The sequence below is a fragment of the Colossoma macropomum genome, unplaced genomic scaffold (assembly GCF_904425465.1).
Source record: "Colossoma macropomum unplaced genomic scaffold, Colossoma_macropomum, whole genome shotgun sequence".
NCBI classification, from domain to species: Eukaryota; Metazoa; Chordata; class Actinopteri; order Characiformes; family Serrasalmidae; genus Colossoma; species Colossoma macropomum.
This window is the reverse complement of record NW_023494793.1, coordinates 40,777,386-40,800,562: the sequence shown is the minus strand read 5'-3', so window position 1 is coordinate 40,800,562 and position 23,177 is coordinate 40,777,386. Positions and strand designations below refer to the sequence as shown.

At 41.4% G+C, this 23,177-nt stretch overlaps 1 protein-coding gene across 2 annotated transcripts; it reads left to right on the top strand.

Moving 5' to 3' along the window:
- Positions 1 to 1,467: 1,467 nt before the first annotated feature.
- Positions 1,468 to 11,407, top strand: sec22bb (SEC22 homolog B, vesicle trafficking protein b). Of its 2 annotated transcripts, XM_036579550.1 has the most exons (6): positions 1,468 to 1,684; positions 4,682 to 4,693; positions 4,827 to 4,936; positions 6,513 to 6,673; positions 6,824 to 6,970; positions 10,361 to 11,407. In XM_036579550.1, the coding sequence occupies exons 1-6, from the start codon at positions 1,610 to 1,612 to the stop codon at positions 10,513 to 10,515; spliced, it is 660 nt and encodes a 219-aa protein (XP_036435443.1). In that variant the 5' UTR covers positions 1,468 to 1,609; the 3' UTR covers positions 10,516 to 11,407. The 2 variants fall into 2 exon arrangements, with proteins under 2 accessions (XP_036435443.1, XP_036435444.1); XM_036579551.1 differs by lacking the exon at positions 4,682 to 4,693 and having other exon boundaries at positions 1,470 to 1,684.
- Positions 11,408 to 23,177: the final 11,770 nt, after the last annotated feature.

Genomic DNA, 23,177 nt, shown 5'->3' with positions numbered 1-23,177 from the left:
GACAAAAAATACAACAATTTTCTTCCTGGCTCCTTTTCTGTTTCTGGCAGCATTAGGTCAAAATCTTGACTTAGTATTTGAAAATAATAAAAAACAACTCACCGCCCCTCATTTAACACAAGGAGGTGCTGCCTTCCCTTCGCAAAGCCTTTGGCCACAATATTGACCTTTGCTGGTATTAATGCCACTTTAATGTCGTAATTCTACGCCTTTTTCTCGAAATATTACAACTTTTTTTTCGAAATATTACGACTTTTTATCGAAATATTATAACTTTTTTCTCTAAATATTCCGACTTTTTTCTCAAAATAGTACGACTTTTATTCTTGAAATAGTACAACTTTTTTCTCGAAATAGTACGACTTTTTTCTCAAAATATTCCGACTTTATTCTCGAAATAGTATGACGCTTTTCTTGAAATAGTACGACTTTTATTCTTGAAATAGTACGATGTTTTTCTCGAAATATTCCGACTTTTATCTTAAAATATTACAATTTTATTCTCAAAATAGTACGACTTTTTTTCAAAATAGTACGACTTTGTTCTCGAAATAGTACAACTTTTTTCTCAAAATAGTACGACTTTATTCTTGAAATGGGTGGCACGGTGGCGCAGTGGGTAGCCCTGTCGCCTCACAGCAAGAATGGCCTGGGTTCGATTCCTGGTTGGGTGACCAGGGTCGTTTCTGTGTGGAGTTTGTATGTTCTCCCCGTGTCTGCGTGGGTTTCCTCCGGGTACTCCGGTTTCCTCCCACAGTCCAAAAACATGCAGTCAGGCCAATTGGAGATGCTAAATTGCCCCTAGGTGTGAATGTGTGTGTGACTGTGTATGTCTGTCTGCCCTGCGATGAACTGGCGACCTGTCCAGGGTGTATCCTGCCTTCCGCCCAATGACAGCTGGGATAGGCTCCAGCACCCCACCGTGACCCAGGAGGATAAGCAGTTTAGATGATGTATGTATGTATTCTCAAAATAGTATGACTTTATTCTCGAAATAGTATGACTTTTATTCTCAAAATAGTATTTTTTTCTCAAAATAGTACGACTTTTTTCTCAAAATAGTACGACTTTATTCTCGAAATAGTATTACTTTTATTCTCAAAATAGTACAACTTTATTCTCGAAATAGTACGATTTTTATTCTCAAAATAGTATGACTTTTTTCTCGAAATAGTACGACTTTTATTCTCGAAATAGTACGACTTTTATTCTCTAAATAGTACGACTTTTTTCTCAAAATAGTACGACTTTTTTTCTCGAAGTCTACTATTCTTATTTTCATTAATTATGGCCCTAAATATAATAATATCATAATAATATTATTATAATAATAATAATTCGTGTGAAGGTGATAGGCCGTTTGCTGGAGACGCTCTTCAGTTTGCCAGCGCGCGGTTTTGGACTCTGCCTGCGTGTAAAAAAATGACGTAGCCGCTTTGAAAGTAACCGGAACTAAAGACGCTCTCGAATCTTCCTCCGGAGCAATAACAGAGAAGCACAGCCTGCTCGCGTATATCCGGCCAGCTCAGCGCGTTTGGGTCGCTGAAACGCGCAGAAATCTGAGAGAAACGCCGCAGAAACAGCGACTGAACAGAGAAACGCCGCAAACATGGTGCTGCTGACTATGATCGCTCGGTTGGCGGATGGGTTGCCGCTCGCTGCGTCCATGCAAGAAGACGAACAGGTGGGGTTTTTCGTGTTTTGGGGCCTTTTTGTGGCGGAGCTGAGCTGAAGCCGTCACTCCGCTTTAGACCGAGCAGTAAAAACAATAACAGCCTTTAAATGTTTTCATCCTTCAGTAAAGTCTGATATTCCGCGCTGACAACGAAGCTGAAGCCAGCTTCTCAGTCGGATTTTCCCGTTCCACCTTCAGTAGTGCTGCAGTTACATGTAGGTGCTGGAGCATTTAAGGTGGAACGGGATAATTGGAACAAGAAGCTGGCGAATGGGATATTATTTGGAATGAAAGTGTGGACAGTGGGTGCTGTTTAGGTTAGACATATCATATATATGACATAGACATGTCAGTTTGATGAGTTGTAATCCTATCTGTCTATAAAAGAGCTCGCCTTTATTAAACTGAGTCATTCTGACTGTCAGGTAATGTTAGTGCCACTTTTACGGTGCTCGTCGTGACGTCATATGGTGATTATGGCCTGTGCATGATGTCATTTCGAGCCACGTTACTCAGGTGTGATGCGTATCAACCTTTTACCCCTGGTCCCTTTTTTAGGGACAGTTCTTCCTTCCGTGTAATCCACCCTTACTTCAAATAGCCCCTGAATGCTGTTCACATGTGCATAGATGGAGTCCAGAGGAGGCCTGAGTCCCTTTTTTGCACTCAGAATGCATCACTGTGCCCCTGGTCAGTGTCGCAAAGCAGGCGTCTGCCTATGGTGGGCGAGTCTGGTGCATTTTGTTGCTTAACGAGGTCTGCTTTGGCAGGGAAGGGCCATTTGAGAGGCATCCAGACTGACCGCTGCTGTTCAAAATGGGACAACAGCAGAAGCGCAGCTGTAAGACAATAAACTGATACACGCCGGCAACCATAGGAGGATATCTTGCGCTCTGGCTTCTAAATGCTTGAAAGAAAACATTTCATTAACTTTTAAAGATGCCATGAACTTTTATGCACTCTTTTCAACCCTGCTACTGTATCTTGCTTCAGATGACTCGGCACCAGGTAACCTTACAAGAAATGGATTTCACGTTTGTAGGGCTGCACAACAAATCGTATTAAACCCAGGGCAACTCAGTGCGATTCAGTTTGAGAAAAGCATTGCATCACTGCAGCAACCGTGATGGTAGCATGCCAACCACGGTGGCACATCATCGTCATAATTGGGCATTTTTTCAATGAGATGCAAGTCAAGTTTATTTACGTAGCACCTTTCATACACTGCGGTCATTCAGAAAATACAGAGTCAGAAAATACAGGGTTGTTTAAAAAAGTAAAGTAAACATGAATAGAAGAACAATCAAAAACAACATTAAAAACATCATTAACACATGAATAACTCTCTCCTCTTCTGTGTAAATGTTACTCTTTAGCTTAAATAACTACAATCCCAATATCTGTGTGCATACTGAGATGACCCTGTTTGTATTCTGTATTTGTTTGTTTTCTTCCTAACCTAATGAGTCAAATAATGTACAAGATACTAGTAGTTCCTGACCTAATTATTACTGTGTGAATATATATATATATATGTATGTATGTATGTATGTGTGTGTGTGTGCGTGCGAGCGTGTGTGTGTGTGTGTATGTATATATATATATATATATATATATATATATATATATATATATATGTATATGTATGTATGTATATGTGTTTTTGTTTGTTTGTGTTTGTTTTTTCCTTGTTGTTTTTCCCCCCAATATTGTTTTAGTTCATGTTATGATACAAAATGTGGAATTCATACAAGTGTCTGTAATCCTGTATCTGCATAGACCCACAAATAAAAAATAATGTTTTAAAAAAAACATGATTGAAACAATACATTCAACAGACAAAATCATGAAATTAAAAATCAAATTAGAAATTCCATTAGGACAGTTAAGTAAGGCACAATTAAGCTAAGTGAGGCTCAGTTTACATCCGAAGCTGTAATCGTGAAGGTTCTGCACTGCACCACCAAATGCAGCAAGAGTGCCATGCAAAGTGGCGACAGAGGGGATGCATGCACAAAATAGTCCTGTGGCATTTTGCTTTACTCCTGTGCCGCGTGCCCTTTGGCATCTCCTGCTTAAACAGAGGTTTAACTTTGCTCATAGTGGGTGGATAGAGTAATGGATAACACCACCAGCCCTCACACTGGAGTATTAGGGTTCAAATCTCTGGCTAGAGCATCCTTATTTTAGGCTTCCTAAAAGGCTACATTCACATTACAAGCCTCATTGCTCACATCCGATTTTTTGCTCAAATCCGATCTCTCTGACATGATGGTTCACACTCGTTTAGGTAAGTGATTCAAATCTGTCATTAATGTGAACGAACCAGCGTCCTGAAATGACCCTCATGAGCTCATCCTACTCAGTAACGTCACGTGAATGAATCACGTTCATCATCAGCACAAACTAACGAGCAGAACGAGCTTCGCTGACAAGATAATTAACTCTGATCAGCTCTCAGCTTCATTATTAGAGCGAGACGAAGGAGAAAAAGGTGAGATGTGCTGCTTTTCCACCGTTTACAGGCTTTAACTTCTGTTCGACGCTGCTGCCATGGTAACACTGAATGATGGCGCAGTGGAAAAAAAGCACATGAATTCCGATCTGAGCGTCACATTAAGGTCACATGGCCACGAATCGGATACGCATCTGATCTAGGACCACATATGAAAGTGGCTCGGATTTGAAAAGATCAGATTTGTGTCCGCACATCAGATCTGAGTCACATTAGGGCAAAAAATCAGATTTGTGCCACTTCAACCTGGTAATGTGAACGTAGCCAAGGAGTCCTTGGGCAAGACTCCTAACACTACGTCAGCCTTCCCCGGGATGTGTAGATGGGTCTCCTAGTGAACCCCTGTCCCCAAATAATAATGTCTTTGCACAGGCCCTGATCAAGCCTCTTCAACAGCAGTGGTGAAAGCTTTTGTACTAACAGTTAAGAGCCTGAAATTAGTTCTAATATCTTTCCTTTCCCTTCTGTTTTCTTCTCTTGCGGCCATGAAGGGAAATGAAAAGGTTTGTTCACAGTTTTGTCAGCTATGCTTGAAAACATCACCTGTTTACAGTACATAAGTATATAATGAAGAGCATGCAGATAGCAGCCTTTCTCTGGGTTTGTGTGTCTAACCGTGCTCTGGTTTGTGTTCAGATGGGGCGGGACCTGCAGCAGTATCAAAGCCAGGCCAAACAGCTGTTCCGGAAGCTTAATGAACAGAGTCCCACCCGCTGCACCTTGGAGGCTGGAACTATGGCCTTCCAGTGAGTATTCCTGTTTCTACACAGTGTAAATTCAGTACAATAAACTGAACACTTGACTGTCCTGTTGAATAGTCTTGCATTTTAGCTTAATTTATCCGGCTTAGATGCTTTATGAGAAACTTGGTTCTTTAGCTTCATATACCAAACCTGAAGTGCGAAACCTGGGTGTGATCTTGGACTTTGAGCTCTGTTTTGTCCTGCATGTAAACACAGTCACTAAAGTAGCTTTTATCATTTGAAAAATGTTGTTAAAGTTCTGCCTTTTCTCTCTCAGAGCGACACAAAGAAATTTGTTCATGCCGAGTTGATCACTGTAATGATCTTCTTACTGAACTTCCTAAGAAAACTGTACAACACACACAAAATGCAGCAGCACGAATCAAAACACAAAACAGAGAGATCACATAACTTCCGCTTTAAAAGAACGGCACTGGCTACCTGTATCATTCAGAACAGATTTTACCCACTTATATACCACTTATACTAAGGTATATTTTGGTATTTTTATCTGAATTCACATGACCAAATCGTAAAGCAAATTATTCAGTAACTGCATGAAATAAATGTAAATTTTTCTTATATATATATATATATATATATATTTATTTATTTTATTTTTTGTAAAAGCTCCTCTCAAATTAACAGAAAATGTGTTTTATGATCACACATATTGCTTTATGTTTACAATTTACTGCTGAAAGCCAAAAATCTTAGATGCTCTTTGTATTATTTTATAAAAATAATTTTTACAGAGCAGATCACTGAAGAGACGCCGTCTTTTTATAGTTTATAGCCCAGATTTGTGGAAAAATGGGTCGACTTTCAGTAGAAAAAAAATTGTGGGTTCAGCTTCTTTTATTATAAGGGTTTAAAATTACATCACCCATCTGTTTGACTGGAAAGAAGACAGTTACAGCTCTCATATGACCCCCACCTTTTAAATGTGTCTTATGAAATATGAACGTTATGAAGAATATGACGAAGTGCGTTTTGCAACCACCGGTGGTCCCAAGGAGTTGAAAAGGTGAAAGTTTTGCTACTAGTTTTTTAGACTCTGAATGTCCTTAAAGCACCGCTTACATCACAGAGTGTCTGTCTGTTTATGTTCCAGCATGTGATCCTAGATCTGCAGATACTGACCTTCTGCAAACACCCTCTGTAAAATATAGAAAACATGGAGAGACTCGTTCAGTTATTCTGCTTCTAAACTGTGGAGCTCAGTTCACCTTTTATTAGGCAGTCAAGCTCAGTGCTCACTTTTAAGAAGCAGCTAAAAACGCAGCTCTTTAACTCAGCGTTTAATTAAAAGTCAACATCTCGTGGCGTTTCTTTTAATTTGGTCTGTGTCTTTTTCTTAGTGATTTTAAATTAATACTCATAATTTCTTGTATTACTGTTAAACTTTATCACCTGTCTGTGAAGCATTGAGCTGCCACTGGCATGAAAAGTACTATATAAATAAAGATGATGATTATTATTATTAATAATAATAATAATAATAATTGAAGAATCAAGCTTCATCAAATGCACCTCAGCATGAGCTGCTAAGCACTGACATCTGTATGTGTTTCCAAAGCTACGTCATAGAGAAAGGGGTGTGCTACCTGGTGCTGTGTGAAGCGGGATTCCCCAAAAAGCTGGCCTTCGCTTACTTAGAAGACCTACAAGCAGAATTTCACGAACAGCACGGGAAGAAAGTGCCCACTGTGTCCAGACCATATTCCTTCATCGAGTTTGGTAAGACTTTATTGATCATCATAATTATTCACCTGAACAGTTCTAAGATATGCAATAAGTAATAAACTCAAATTGCCTGTAATGCCTGTGAATCTACCCTGATTCCTTAGCAAGCTTAAGAAATGAGTACATCTACTTTTCTACCCACAGACACGTACATTCAGAAAACGAAGAAGTCTTACATCGACAGCAGAGCGCGCAGGAACCTCAGCAACATCAACACGGAGCTGCAGGACGTGCAGAGGATCATGGTGGCCAACATCGAGGAGGTTCTGCAGAGAGGAGAGGCTTTATCCGGTAAACACTGCTCATGCGCTCAGTGCTGTAGTTTTAACAGGGCAGTTAAAACAGTGGCCAGTCGCTCACAGGATGCTTACTTATACACAGGATGATACTTACTTTTTCAGTTTTTTTCCTTGTTTATCAAGCTATTTAATTTTTTAAGTTATTTAACAGCTTGAATAAAGTGAAATGCATAGACTTCCATTTTAAAGATGCTAAATTATTGTATATCACATTCATTTATTCCTTATTCTCTCAAGTTTTTTGTGTAGTACTCCAGATATAATAGACCCTTTTTAGAAGAAACGGATGTTTGTAACCGCTGAGTGAAACAAGTTCCGCTGTTGCCTTATGGGCAGTTATAAACCTCAGAAATACAGGCGTTCATATCACTTCAGCTCATCACAGAAGAGTGTGTCATTTCATCTTTGTCATGGTTTCCAAGATTGAAATAGGAGGATGTGTCCAGAGCTGTTGGAGAACCAAACATACAACAATGTGGGAGTCCAGACTAAATAAAGGATGTAAATGATTCGTTGAAAACCTCCTTCACAGCTATCAGAGCACAGTAAGGTCAGCTGACGTCTACAGAGTGATAAATCAAAGGAGAGGTGAAAATAACTATAAAAAAAATGCTAGATTAGCCACGTTAGCTGGAGATGCTGAAACAGCTCGCTAACAATACACTAAACGCTAAAGCAGCAAAAAGCTAAACAAGCGCACAACCCGGCAGGGGGGCTTGCCGGGTCGTCAGGGTCCGTAGCGACACTGTAGACGTTTTTTTTTTATTCGCGTTTATAATCACTCCAGCCGGTTTCCTGATACGTTTAATCTGCAAAGAGAAACCGTCAAACACTGAAGTCACAAAGCTGAAGTCAGTTTCTCGTTTGCCAGCTTCTCATTCTAATGTTCCCGTTCCACCTTAAATGGTGCAGCAGTTACATACTGGCATCTCAGGCACCATTTAAGGTGGAACCACGGGCACCAGTGAACGAATATCTCTCCGCTGAGCACTCGCTCTCTCAGCTGTTGATCATTTTTGAGTGAGAAAATGAAAACTGTTCCTCTGAAAGTGGCCGTAGCAGCAGCTTTAAAGCTCAAACTGCATTCAGTGTAGTTAGTCCGCAGCGGTGAAATGCAGACACTTTTACTCCGTATGACAAAGTTTATTCCTTTATCAACAGCACAAACTCGTTTTCCTCTGCTCATCGTCAGCTGACAAACCACTGAAACTGAGATAAGGCTGTTTTTGCTTCTAGCTCTAATGCTTGAGTGAGCTCTACACGCTCTACTCGTCATCGCTGCTGTTGTAATTGCTTTAGCGGAAGCAGCGTTACCCTGCGACGACTACTTCCTGCAGAAAAAATGCGGAAATGTGAAAAGGGCCTATTAAATTATGCTGTTTTAATCAAAAAGCATTTGATTTGTGTACTTTGAAACACTGTCAGTAATGACAACCCAGAGCAAATGGTACAGATTTTGGTTTTGGTAGCTTCTGTAGTACCAGAAATGTAGCTTACCAGTTACAGTGAACGCTGACTGGGGATTTAAATGTAAACCTGTCCTCATAATGAGACACAGAAGAAAGACAACCACACATTAACATACCCTGCATGCTACACTAATGAATGCCCTTCCAGTGGTGCTCTGCTATTTTCCCTATGATAGAATGCGGTTTTGGACACAGCCAAGTTCTATATACGTGGTTCCCTGTCTTGATCCTCAGCACATTTGGGTGATTTCCCTCCTCTGTTGCAGCCCATCCAACTCAGGAAAGCTTGATGATTAGGTGATGAGCTGAACTTGGGTGCATTTGTGCAGGTTAAACATGCAAATATGTAGTTTATAATGGGGAAGGGAATCACTAGAGGCCCCTCAATATGATAATCATGATACTTGAGCCATGATGCAGTTCTTTTACGCTGTGCAATGATTGGCAATAAGGATTGAGATCACATTTTGTGGTTAATTTTTATGTATTACTTTTGACTGCAGATAATGGCCCATAATGCCTTTAATTTGCGACAGACGCCGAGAACGACGAGAGACACACAGACCTTTAATTCAGTGTTTCATACTCCAGGCTTGGAGCCGCTGCACTGTATAGTTTAGTGTTCCTCTCTGCTGTTCACCTCGTTCAGCTCAAGAAGGGATTAATTAGCTGGTAGTATAAGGTCTTCTAACCAGGAAACCACAGTTATGCAGTGCAGGGGTTTCAGGACTGGAGCTGAACTCTGAACTAACTGCACTAGGAAACTTACAGAATGTTCATTTCTCGGCTGTTAACATCAGCTAAAGTTATCTAAAGGCCAGCATTGATCACATCTGTGTTCATTAGCTGATGTCGTTACCCTCCTATGATCAGAGTTTTCTCTCCTCTTTATGCAACACAATGGGATCCTTTACCCACCCTGATGTGAAGAGCCGGTGGGCTTCTGTGCTTTTAAATGCTTTGAGAGACTCTCCAGAATAGGGAGAGGAGTTGTGCATAAGATAAATATAAATGTCAGGAAACACAATTTGGTAGCTTTTCCGCCAGTTTAAGTGGGACCAGGAGTTCAGGTGAAACTGTTTAAGGATCACAGCCTATTTTATCCACTTTGTCAAGGTAACGTTTTTTCTCTTCCAAAGTAAGGAGAGTAGTTTTAGCATCTTTCACCTCTAGTTACGTTCGTGCGGAGCAGCAAAGCCAGCAATTCGGTCCCAAATATAGCGGCCACAACAGAAAAATCACGTGACTGAAACCCTCGGCTATGAAAGCTGTAAGCTGACCCCAGATCAGCATTCTTACTGTGAGAGGTTCGATAAGTGTGGACTGTTGTTTATACTCTCATTTCAGTATTTTGTTAAGTTGAAGGAAACCATAATGTTAAGCAAAAACATACTTTCCTTAAATCCAAGGAACATTCCCAATTTTGGAATGTCGAGGGAAGCCTTGGCCTCACAAGTGCCTAGCGCTGTCTAATGGACTAATAAAGGGCTTTGCTATCCTGTTAGCCTACCAATGATTTTACTGCTGCTAAATACAATAATACTAATAATACTATAATTCTGTTATTAATAATAATAACAATAACAATAATAATAATAATAATAATAGCAAGTGAAGAAACACTTATAAATAAAGGTAGTAAACAGTCACTGGGTCAGTTCCTCTTGTCTCTGGGGTGGAACCCTCAAGGGTCCATCTCGGTACCTTTAGTCAGGGAACATAACTGAACCATAATCCACTGAAATTATATTCTCCAAGCTGTACTGACTCCACACACCCCGTCTCGTCTCCAGGCTTTTATTTTACTGTTCTGTTTTAAAACATTTGATTATGAATATATGAATATGCAGTTGATGCCAGCCTATGTAAACGTTTGGTCTCTCACTCGTCCCTCTCCCTCTCTGCACCTTCAGCTTTGGACTCGAAGGCCAGCAACCTGTCCAGCCTGTCCAAGAAGTACCGCAGCGACGCCAAATACCTGAACACACGCTCCACCTACGCCAAGCTGGCAGCTGGCGGCGTCTTCTTCATCATGCTCATCGTCTACATACGCTTCTGGTGGCTGTGAGGAAGAGGAGGAGGGAGGAAGAGGGGAGGTGTGGCAGACTCTGAGGACGCAGCGGGCGTTCAGGAGGAAAGTGGACCCAGTCTTAGTCTTAGTCTGCATGGAAACGCTCCTCCCTTCCTTCAAAGACTGTTCAATCCGGCACTTTCTCTCCCCGCAGCCCGTAGGTTAAACTACGAGATTATGGGCCAGTTTCCTGGACATGTGTTGAGCCCAGACTTGGGCTCAGTTGTAATGTGAGTGGTGATTCACCTTTGAAAATCCTGTTTAGTCTAGGTTTAGGGTTAACTGTGGTCTGGGAAACTGGCCCTATATGATTTATTAATGTTCTATGTTTTATTAACAACTGCTGTTTGTGTTTTCTTTGAGTGAGTGAGTGAGTGAGAGAGAAAGAGAGAAATTTGCTCCTATGTATTCACAAACTCGTTCGAGGAATCCGCCCAGTCATTGTGACCTGAACCTTGCATTCAGTAGAGCCCCCTCTAGTGGACAAATGAAATCACTCACTGACATATTTCACCGTGTTTCACAATCCGTCTCAGAGGAGCCGAAGGGCGATGAAGTCACTGGGTGGTTTCATCAACAAAATTTGTGACTCTCTCTGGATTTTTGTACAGAGTGAGTCACACATTTGACAACTCATTCACTCGTTCACTCATTTACTCACTCACTCACTCCCTCACTCCCTCCCTCACTCACTCACTGGGCCTCTGACGGGAGTGTTTGCAGTTTTACCGCTCCAAGTTCACGTCTGTCTGGCCGTCTGTTCGGCAGATAACGTTCAGACATGCCCATAGGTTCATGTGACATCAAGGTGAGGTCTAAAAGGAAAAAAATAGCGAGAACTCTTGGCTTACTGTTGCCCTCGGTGACAATAAAGCGGTTCAAAGTTTGATGGCTGTTTGGCTTTCATTTGAATAACGACTTGAAAATAAGGCGTCTCTGTTGACGTAAATTTTGAAATACATCAACATGTTACCATGGTAACTGATCAAATGCACAGATGCACAAGAAACCGAATAGAGGAAGCCAGGAGCAAAAAACACATTTTGATTTTTATTTATTTTATACAAGCAGCTTGCAGATCTCAGACAAATGAAAACGTAAACTTTGTTTTCAGCTCTTTTATGAACAAACACAGTGCAAATGTTACAACTTAGCCCTTTGGTGGAGTTAAAAGGGAATTCCATGATTCCATGATTTTTTTCTTAATTCTTGTACAGATCAATCAGTGAGATGTAAACTAAATCTTTTAGTGGTGTGAAACTGTTGATAGTAGAGAAACTTACAGACTCAGATTTCTTTACAGTGGTGTTGATGGGTACCAGAGGTCACATGCGTACAACACAAATGTAGCGAGAAAAGTGAAACGACGCATCTTGTGAGTTTTGTATGCAATGCTAGTATTGGTAAAATAGTGATAGATCTCAGTTTTCTTTGGGGGTGTATTTTGCATTACATCACCTTGCACATACTCCTTCACCACAAATGGATTTAAGGAAAGTATGTTTTTGTCCAGAATCTTTCTCAAAACTATCATAAATCAGTGTCTTAGTCATCCAGCAGTATACGTATCGCTGTTTCATGTAGTAACTTTCTGTGAAGGAGCTTTTAGAGGCTTTAAAGTCTTTGGACCACAAAGTCTGTCACCACCACTGTGAACAATTCTGCCAGTTTCTCTAAAATTGAGCCTTTCACATCAAACCACTCTGAATGAGTTTGTTTGCATCTTAACGACTTAATTATTATGAAGGATTTTTGAAAAATCGGTGGAGTTCCCCTCTTTTAGAGGCATTAAAGGTTAAACTCTTCAGACGTCTGGTTCCTATCAATACCACTGTGAACAATTCTGACTCGGCAAGTTTATCTAAAATGGAGCCTTTCACATCAAACCACTCTGAATGAGTTTGTTTGCATCTTAGCCACTTAATTATTATGAAGGATTTTTGAAAAATCGGTAGAGTTCCCCTCTTTTAGAGGCATTAAAGGTTAAACTCTTCAGACGTCTGGTTCCTATCAATACCACTGTGAACAATTCTGACTCGGCAAGTTTATCTAAAATGGAGCCTTTCACATCAAACCACTCTGAGTTTGTTTACATCTTAACCATTTAATTATGTAGGATTTTTGAAAAATTGGTGGAGTTCCCCCTCTTTTGGAGGCATTAAACTCTTCTTAGACGTCTGGTTCCTATCACCACCACTGTGAACAATTCTGACTCGGCAAGTTTATCTAAAATGGAGCCTTTCACATCAAACCACTCTGAATGACCCTGTTTACATCTCATCCTTTTTAATTATGTAGGATTTTTAAAAATTGGTGGAGTTCCCCTCTTTTAGATGCATTAAACTCTTCAGACATCTGGTTCCTATCACCACCACTGTGAACAATTCTGACTCGGCAAGTTTCTGTAAAATGGAACATTTCATAGAAAACCACTCTGAAAGAGTTTGTTTACGTCTTAACCATTTAATTATTATGTAGGATTTTTGAAAAATCGATGAAGTTCCCCTTTAAACCTGCAATGCCACAGTCAACCACTAGTAGTCGCCACATGCCAACAATTGCGCTCATGAGGTATTTAAAAAAAAAATGTTGACTGAACTCGACGCAGAGCTAAGAAAGAGGACGGAAGAAGAGAGTGTTGCGTCCATGGCTGCTTGTGATTAATTACAGAGGAAGCTCTTCAGCTCTTCTTGCTGTGTGAGCGCAGGAAGTGGGCAAAAAAAAAAAACATAGAGAAGCAGACGAGCAGAGCGAAACCGCAGGGCACAGGCTAAACTTTTCACCCTTCGGCTTCTGCAGAAGTTCAGCCTGGCACTGACAACTTCAGCTTTCTGTCTCCACACAGCGGAATCATTTACCACCCGTTTGTGCTTTCAGGACTTTGAAAACGTGAACATTTAGTGGGTTTGGAGAGATTTGGCTGCCAATAAACTGCTGCTAGACCGAAGTTGGCTTGTCATCCACCTGCTTTATGCTTTAACTTTCCGTTCCACCTTAAACGGTGCAGCGCCTCCGCTGTGGCGCCAGTAGGCCTGAGTGAGAGCTGCTGTGGCATTTAAGGTGGAACGGAAAATTCGAGTAAGAAGCTAACTAAACCTTCTTAAAAGCGTTTCCCCTCTTAAAAACCTTTTTTTATTTTTATTTTAGAAAAATGTGTAAGTAAAAGAGGCCCCACAAAGATAGGAATACAAGTTTGCTTGAGTGTGTGTGATGCTTGTTCCCTTTTCTGCATAACTACAGTGTGTCAATCCCCTACTTATGGGTAAAAACGTGATGGTGTGTCATAATTTACCACACAGCCTCTTGGGTAGTTTTGTTTTAAATATGATTCACAGAATTTTTCAGCTTCTGCCAGTATGAATGCATTATAGGTTATAATGCCAAAATAAGGCCATTAATCACATTCACTATACACTGACCGGCCACTTCATTAAAACCACCTCCTTTTTACACTTATTGTCCATTTTATCAGCTCCACTGACCGTATAGGAGCACTTTGTGGTTCTACAGTTACAGACTGTCCATCTGTTCCTCTGCATACTTTGTTACCCTGTTCTTCAATGGTCAGGACCCCCACAGGGCAGGTATTATTTGGGTGGTGGGTCATTCTCAGCACTGTGTTAGTGTGTGTGGTGCTGGTGCGAGTGGATCAGACACAGCAGTGCTGCTGGAGTTTTTTCAAACACCTTAGTGTCACTGCTGGACTGAGAACCAAAAAAAATATCCACCCAGCAGCGTCGCTGTGACCACTGATGAAGGACTAGAGGATGACCAACACAAACTGTGCAGCAGCAGATGAGCTATCGTCTCTGACTTTACATCTACAAGGTGGACTGACAAGGTAGGAGTGTCTAATAGAGTGGACAGTGAGTGGACACAGTGTTTAAAACTCCAGCAGCACTGCTGTGTCTGATCCACTCGTTCCAGCACAACAGACACTAACACACCACCACCACGTCAGTGTTACTGCAGTGCTGAGAATGATCCACCACCCAAACAGTACCTGCTCACAAAACTATGAACAGGCTCTAAACTAAAGTAAGCTAAACCTTATCCGGGATGTTGTATTTACTAAAAATCATTTTTAGATTTTTTTGACATTTTAATAGCAACACAATGACAGGATAGAAAATTAAGATCCGTTTCTTAACTTTAAGCTGCTGACTGTAAAATGCTCACATTTGCAATTAAGAACATTCAGTGTAAAAGTACAGGTCACTTTTTGTGTTGTCGTATTAATGTTTGCTGAAAGACTTTGTGTAAATAAGCCTGAGTTCTCCTCAGCATTTAACATTGTGCTGTTTAGCTCCAGTGTTAGCTTTAGCGTTAGCTCATCTGAGGGGGCTGCCTCTGAGGCTAAAACCTCCTCCTTGGACATTTAAAACCTGCCACTTTAATGTGAAATGACTAAAGAGGTTAGTAGTTTTGAATTTAGTCAGTTTCCTGTGCCAATACAGCGAATGTGTGTCTTTACACACACGTTTCTGTATTCAGCTGCGTTCTCTGCTAGGAAAAACTAGCATAGACCAGAATGGCTGGTCACCCAGAAAACTAGCATATCGCTGCTTGTCGTTTTCAGTCCTTGATATAATTTGAAAATGCATGTTGACCTTTACACTGTATGTGAATTTCATGATGAATGGACCAAAATAAACGGCCCAAAATCTCTTGGAAAAAAGTCTGGTTCCATTGACTTACATTAAAAGTAAAGTATGTTTTTTCCTTCTCCTGTAAAGTTATCATTATGGAGTTACAAGGTTTTCTTCCGACAACAGCGATATGTTGTGTTTTGGATGCTGATATGTTGGTCAACCAGCATGACCATTGCTTGTGCCACCATTTATTCCTCTTCATCCTGTAAATTACACCTCATGGATGACTTTATACAGCGAGAATGATACAGTGCACCAAAAATACAGCTATCTAGTGGAGTATTCAGATGTGTTGTGTGCAGTTGTGATTGTTCATCGTGTAAAGCCAGCCTTAGCGTTAGCTCATCTGCGGGGCTCCCTCCTCCTTAGACATGAAAACCTGCCCACTTTAATGTTAAAAGACTAAAGAGGTTAGTAGTTTTGCATTTAGTCAGTTTCCTGTGCCAATACAACAAATGTGTTGGCTGGTCAGCAAGAAAACTAGCATATGTTGTGTTTTGGATGCTGGTATGCTGGTCAACCAACATGACCATGCTGGGTGACCAGCTAAGCAAGCACCAGAGCAGCACTAGGCCAGCATGAAATGCATGTTGGTCTCTTCGCTTGTGCCACTGTTTATTCCTCTTTATCCTGTAAATTACACCTCATGGATGACTTTATACAGTGAGAATGATACAGTGTACCAAAAATTATGAGCTGCTAATTTGGTGGACTAATCAAATGTGTTGTGTACAGTTGTGATTGTTCATCGTGTAAAGCCAGCCTTAGCATTAGCTCATCTGAAGGGATGAAGGGCTAAAACCTCCTCCTTAGACATGAAAACCTGCCACTTTGGTGTTAAATGACTAGAGAGGTTAGCAGTTTTGCATTTGGTCAGTTTCCTGTGCCAATACAGCAAATGTGAGTTTCATGAATGTTTCTATAATCAGCTGCGTTCCCTGCTAGAAAAACTAGCATAGACCAGCATGGCTGGTCACCCAGAAAAGTAGCATATGTTGTGTTGTGGATGCTGATATGCTGGTCAACCAGCATGACCATGCTGGGTGACCAGCGAAACAAGCACCAGACCAGCATTAGACCAGCATGAAATGCATGTTGGTCTCTGCTGTTGTTTTCAACAGGGCTATCTAGCCAGCTAATGCTAACAGCTGTTTAAACATTCGTTTGTGCCACCATTTATTCCTCTTCATCCTGTAAATTACACCTCATGGATGACTTTATACAGTGAGAATGATACAGTGTACCAAAAATACAGCTATCTAGTGGAGTATTCAGATGTGTTGTGTGCAGTTGTGATTGTTCATCGTGTAAAGCCAGCCTTAGCATTAGCTCATCTGCGGGGCTCCCTCCTCCTTAGACATGAAAACCTGCCCACTTTAATGTTAAAGGACTAAAGAGGTTAGTAGTTTTGCATTTAGTCAGTTTCCTGTGCCAATATAACAAATGTGTTGGCTGGTCAGCAAGAAAACTAGCATATGTTGTGTTTTGGATGCTGGTATGCTGGTCAAGGTAGCGCTAACAGCTGTTTAAACATTTGCATGTTGCTCCACCATTTATGCTTCTTTATCTTGTAAATTACAGCAAATGGGTGATTTTATATAGTGAGAATGATACGGTATGTAAAAAATTATGAGCTGCTAATTTGGCTAATCTAGTGGACTAATCAAATGTGTTGTGTACAGTTGTGATAGTTCATTGTGCAAAGCTAGCCTTAGCATTAGCTCATCTGAAGGGATGAAGGGCTAAAACCTCCTTATTGGACATGAATACCTGCCCACTTTAGCATGGAGTGGCTCATTTCCTAACATGGTTTCCAGAATCCATTTTTAGTTCTCTTTAAATTGGCCTTCGTGCATATTTTGTTGGTTTTTAAAAACATGTACATCTGCACTGAACATCTTTCACAGCCAGTTTATTTTTGAGTGAAAAATGTTTCAAATGTGCTGCTGAGTTTCTGAGCCTGTCTGCAAGTTTTCTGGATGTTCTCAAGTTATTTTGGGACAGATGATGTTCTTACTTCTGTCGAAAGGGTAACACAGGCCTGTTAAAAGCTGTTAAAAAACACTCTTTGATCTAAACACAGATGACTAATACTTAATATAAACAAATTTCATAAGGGAAGCTTGCCGTTGTAAATCTGAGTAATTTGTTGTTTTGAGTTTTGAGTGAATCCTGTAAGTTTGTGGCTTCATGACTGAAAACAGAACAGTCAAAAACGGCTTGTTTCAGTGTCTCATAGAAATGTACAGGATGTGCCGCTTATCTGTGCAAAAAGGCACCACATCAGTCTCTCTGTCTCTCTCTCTCTCTCTCTGTCTCTCTCTCTCTCTCTCTCTCACACACACACACCCTCCCTTTCTCTTTTCAGTTCACTGTCCTCACTTTACGTTACATGGCCAAAAGTATGTGGACACTTCTAATTAGCGGTTTCAGCTATTGCAGCCACACCCATTGCTAACAGGCGCATAAAATCAGGCATGCAGTCCTGCAACCTCCAAACACAAACAGTGGCAGTAGAGTGTTTCACACTGAAGAGCTCTTTGTGTTATATGGTGCCACCTTTCTGCCCTGCTAGAGCTGCCCTGGTCAATATTAAGTGCCATTGTCGTCAAGACCAAATGTTAAGAAGAGCCATTTTGTCCTTTCAATAAAAATCAAACCACCTTAGGAGCCACAACATTTTATGTGCATTTTACCATCTTGGCTGTAAATATGTCTCAGTGTGTGCTGATGTACCAGTATAGACTAAAAACATAAACAAAATGCAGACTTTCTTTGCTCTGCTTTAAGCTTTTGCTCAGCTATAGCTGCTTTTCTCACATCTCCGGCAGGAAACTTTCCAATAAAGTAGAAAAGCTTCTTGTAAAATGTCTCTTAATGTTTGATTTTAATGGTCGCTTCTCATTCTCCAGCTTCTTGTTCAGATTTTCCCGTTCCACCTTAAATGGTGCCTGAGTCACCAGAACGTAACTGCCGCACCGTTTAAGGTGGAACCGGAAAATTTGAACAAGACGCTGGCAAATGAGATGCTGACTACAGCTTAGTGACTTTTTAGTGTTTGACAGTTTCTCGTTGCAGATTAAACGTATCAGGAAACCAGCTGGAGTGATTATAAATGCAAATAAGTCCATTCGTCTCCAAATTATCGAAGTTCATCTTAAATCTCTCTCTTTGCCGTTTCTTTAGCTACTAGCTAGGCGATTGTTGTCTGCATTGCTGTGGTGACCAGCAGTCTGCGCTGATCTTCAGGGTTAAAGGGTGAATTAGCAGTTCTACATTAACTCCAGCATTTAAGACCATTTATTGTTAAACTGTGTTGAACGATCAGCAGAGCTTTATTTTACTGTAAAGGAGGATTATTTTATTTTTACCTACAAATCTGATTCTGCTGTGGAGCCACAACAGGACAGTAAAAGAGCTGCATGCAGCTCCAGAGCCGCATGTTGCCGATCCCTGGTATAGGAGCCCAGTCATGAAGTACAATTTACATACATGCTCTCTCTCTCTCTCTCTCTCTCTCTCTCTCCCTCTCTCTCTCTCTCTCTCTCTCTCTCTCGTTTCGTGTGGTCTGAAGGTTTGCCCCCTCGGCCTCCGATCAGTCAGAATGGTGAAAGTGACAGTGCTCACGTGCACCAGCAGGTTGCTAAGCAACCACACTGTTTCAGGTACAGATGACTCAAAAATAGATAGAAGAAAAAAGGAAGCAGAGTGCCAGCTACCTCTGTTAACGTAGGACTGTGTGTGAAGAAGAGAGACTGAAAAAAGACAAAAACATTCCCAAAACTTTTTTTCTTTGTTGATGATTCATAATCATCAGAGTAACTTTTCTCCCTGTTGTTCTATTTTTCTTTTATGTTGCTTTATATTTATTTTTTATTTTTAGTTTCATTCGTATGTTATACTTAGTTTGCTTTGGTCATGAATGAATGAAGTAGTAGCAGTAGAGAGAGAGAGAGAGAGAGAGAGAAAGGAGAGAGAGAGAAAGAGAGAGAGAGAGTTAAGGAGAGGGAAAGAGAGATTTATCAAATGAACTGGTCACTCCTCACATTTTTTCTTGCCCTTTTTGCATTCTCTCTGTCTTTTGCTCTCTCTCTCTCTCTCTCTCTCTCTCTCTCTCTGTTTCCATGACAGCAGAGAGTGCATGACAGTCATGTGAAAACGAAGCTGATTGGATTAAAATACTTTGTATGATCATGGGTCACACACACACACACACACACACACACACACACACACACACACATACACACACTTCTATGCGTACAGGATGCATGAAAGAAAAGTGACGTACAGACTCAGAATCAGAGTCAGAGTCAGAGTCAGAGCCTTCATCTGAAGTGTTTCAGCTTTCTTAAGCTCAGTTCAGAGCAGAATAAGACAAGAGTGAGTTTAACTGTAATTACACAGAGGGAGAGAGACAGACAGAGAGAGAGAGGGAGAGAGAGTGAGAGAGACAGAGAGAGAGAGAGATACTGTAATAGTCATAATTCAGTAACATTACTAATCTTCCTATATTACTACAAACCGGATTCCAAAAAAGTTGGGACACTAAACAAATTGTGAATAAAAACTGAATGCAATGATGTGGAGGTGCCAACATCTAATATTTTATTCAGAATAGAACACAAATCACAGATCAAAAGTTTAAACTGAGAGAATGTATCATTTTAAGGGAAAAATATGTCGTTTCAAAATTTCATGGCGTCAACAAATCCCAAAAAAGTTGGGACAAGGCCATTTTTACCACTGTGTGGCATCCCCCCTTCTTCTTACAACACTCAACAGACGTCTGGGGACAGAGGAGACCAGTTTCTCAAGTTTAGAAATAGGAATGCTCTCCCATTCATGTCTAATACAGGCCTCTAACTGTTCAATCGTCTTGGGCCTTCTTTGTCGCACCTTCCTCTTTATGATGCGCCAAATGTTCTCTATAGGTGAAAGATCTGGACTGCAGGCTGGCCATTTCAGTACCGGGATCCTTCTCCTACGTAGCCATGATGTTGTGATTGCTGCAGAATGTGGTCTGGCATTATCTTGTTGAAAAATGCAGGGTCTTCCCTGAAAGAGATGACGTCTAGATGGGAGCATATGTTGTTCTAGAACCTGAACATAGTTCTCTGCATTAATGGTGCCTTTCCAGACATGCAAGCTGCCCATGCCACAAGCACTCATGCAACCCCATACCATCAGTGATGCAGGCTTCTGAACGGAGCGTTGATAACAACTTGGGTTATCCTTGTCCTCTCTGGTCCGGATGACATGGCGTCCCAGTGTTCCATAAAGAACTTCAAATCGTGACTCATCTGACCACAGAACAGTCTTCCATTTTGCCACACTCCATTTTAAAAGACCCCTGGCCCAGTGCAAACGTCTGAGCTTGTGGAGCTTGCTTAGAAATGGCTTCCTCTTTGCACTGTAGAGTTTCAGCTGGCAACAGCGGATGGCACGGTGGATTGTGTTCACTGACAATGCTTTCTGGAAGTATTCCTGAGCCCATTCTGTTATTTCCTTGACAGTGGCATTCCTGTTTGAGGTGCAGTGACGTTTAAGGGCCCGGAGATCACGAGCATCCAGTAGAGTTTTACGGCCTTGACCCTTACGCACAGCGATTGTTCCAGATTCTTTGAATCTTTTGATGATGTTATGCACGGTTGATGATGATAACTTAAAAGTCTTTGCTATTTTACGCCGGGTAACACCATTCTGGTATTGCTGCACTATCTTTCTGCGCAACAATGGTGGAATTGGTGATCCTCTTACCATCTTGGCTTCAGAGAGACACTGACACTCTGAGAAGCTCTTTTTATACCCAATCATGTTGTCAATTGACCTAATTAGTGTTAATTGGTCTTCCAGCTGTTCGTTATATGCTGAATTTCCTTTTTCCAGCCACTTATTGCTACTTGTCCCAACTTTTTTGGGATTTGTTGACGCCATGAAATTTTGAAACGACATATTTTTCCCTTAAAATGATACATTCTCTCAGTTTAAACTTTTGATCTGTGATTTGTGTTCTATTCTGAATAAAATATTAGATGTTGGCACCTCCACATCATTGCATTCAGTTTTTATTCACAATTTGTTTAGTGTCCCAACTTTTTTGGAATCCGGTTTGTATTAAATATTACTATAAAGTCATGATTATATTTCTTCCTAGAGAGGGGGGGTCGAAAGAGAGAGAGAGAGGTGGAGAGAAAAAGGAGAGAGAGGAGAAAGAGAGCGAGAGAGAGAGAGAGAGAGAAAAAGAGGAGAGAGGTAGAGAGAGAGAGGGAGAGAGACAGACAGAGAGAGAGAGAGGGAGAGAGAGGGAGAGGCACTGAGAGAGGAGAAAAAGAAAGGGGGAGAGAGGGAGGGAGAAAGAGAGAGAGAGAAAGAGGAGAAAAGAGAGAGAGAAAGAGGAGGGGGAGAGAGAGAGAGACAGAGAGAGAAAGAGGAGGGGGAGAGAGAGAGAGAGAGAGAGAGAGAGGGAGAGAGAGAGAGTCAGAGAGAGAGAGAGAGAGAGAGAGAGAGAGAGAGAAAGAGGAGAGAGAGTGAGAGAGAGAGAGAGAGAGTGAGAGAGAGAGAGAGGTGCAAAATGTGCCAGGAACAAAGACGCAGTACTGTTGTTGCTAAATCTGCTGGTGTGGACCACCCTGTTCCCGTGTGGTCATCTCTCACCCACAACCACAGAATGGCCATTAATACAGCATCAGAGCGCCAGGCGCTTATAGACACGCTCTGCTTTAACCAGCACTGACTGCACTGTTAGAAACACATGCTTGATTTGGCATTTGACGCTGGCTGGCACGTTTGCTTGTGTCTCACACCTTTACGATCATTACATGTTCCCGTTTTTAAAATACTACCAGTATATAATTCAGTACAAAACTGAACTAGACTTGCCCCAGTGATACGCTGAAGAACAACAGAGCCACAACAGAGCTAGAGGAGCAGCGAACAGCATCTGCAGAACACCAGCACATAGAATGACCTTTAGTATAGAATCATCTACCATCAGAAATTGTTATATTAAAGCAATAAGCCACTCAAAATATATTAAAATGCACAATTTTTTAGATAATTATTTAAGTTATTATTAATACTAATCAACAAAAACAAGTTTTCCGCCAAGAAATGTAGTTCCTTTAGAGTACGGTATCGTTGCTAGGCAACCATTGACCGCTGAATGAGGAGAAGTATGTCGGTCACCCACTGGTAAACTGGAGACACACACACACCATCTAAGCCGCTTATCCTTCTGGGTCGCGGTGGGTTGCTGGAGCCTATCCCAGCTGTCATTGGGCAGAAGGCAGGATACACCCTGGACAGGTCGCCAGTCCATCGCAGGGCAGACAGACAGACAGACATACACAATCACACACACCTAGGGGCAATTCAGCATGTCCAGTTGGCCTGACTGCATGTTTTTGGACCGTGGGAGGAAACCGGAGTACCCGGAGGAAACCCACGCAGACACGGGGAGAACATGCAAACTCCACACAGAAATGACCCTGGTTGCCCGGCTGGGAATCGAACCCAGGCCATTCTTGCTGTGAGGCGACAGGGCTACCCACTGCGCCACCGTGCCACCTAAACTGGAGACATTTCACGAGTTTTTAAAACGTTTTTCGTATAACAGTGAACATATGATAACACAGCACTGTTTAATGCAAATACTTTAAGTTTATTAGTACTTTTTGGTCACCAAATTACCACCGCAAGTCTTCTGCCAGTCTGACGACGCCACTTTTCTCACACTGAGGCTGAATCTCAAACAGCTCCCTGCTCCCTACATAGTGCACCAAGTTAGCTACGTAGGAATTTAAATACTGACTCCGGCACCCCAATGATTGACAAGCAGTCACTATCTGACAGCAGAAGCTAGAATTTCTAAACTCAATGTTACACAGCTCACTATTTAGCTAGCGCTAGGGAGAACGGAGCTGTTTGGGATTCAGCCCGGGTTCGATGCTACTTCTGACTGAAACCCGGACGTTTGAAGCGTGTAAGCCATTCAGGTGACATTCT

Excerpts from the sequence above, each read along its gene's own strand:
- sec22bb (XM_036579550.1), top strand. The coding sequence starts at position 1,610 with ATGGTGCTGCTGACTATGATCGCTCGGTTGGCGGATGGGTTGCCGCTC. Across the intron at positions 4,937-6,512 it reads GCTGGAACTATGGCCTTCCA|CTACGTCATAGAGAAAGGGG; the intron begins GTGAGTATTCCT and ends GTGTTTCCAAAG. Across the intron at positions 6,674-6,823 it reads ATATTCCTTCATCGAGTTTG|ACACGTACATTCAGAAAACG; the intron begins GTAAGACTTTAT and ends TTCTACCCACAG.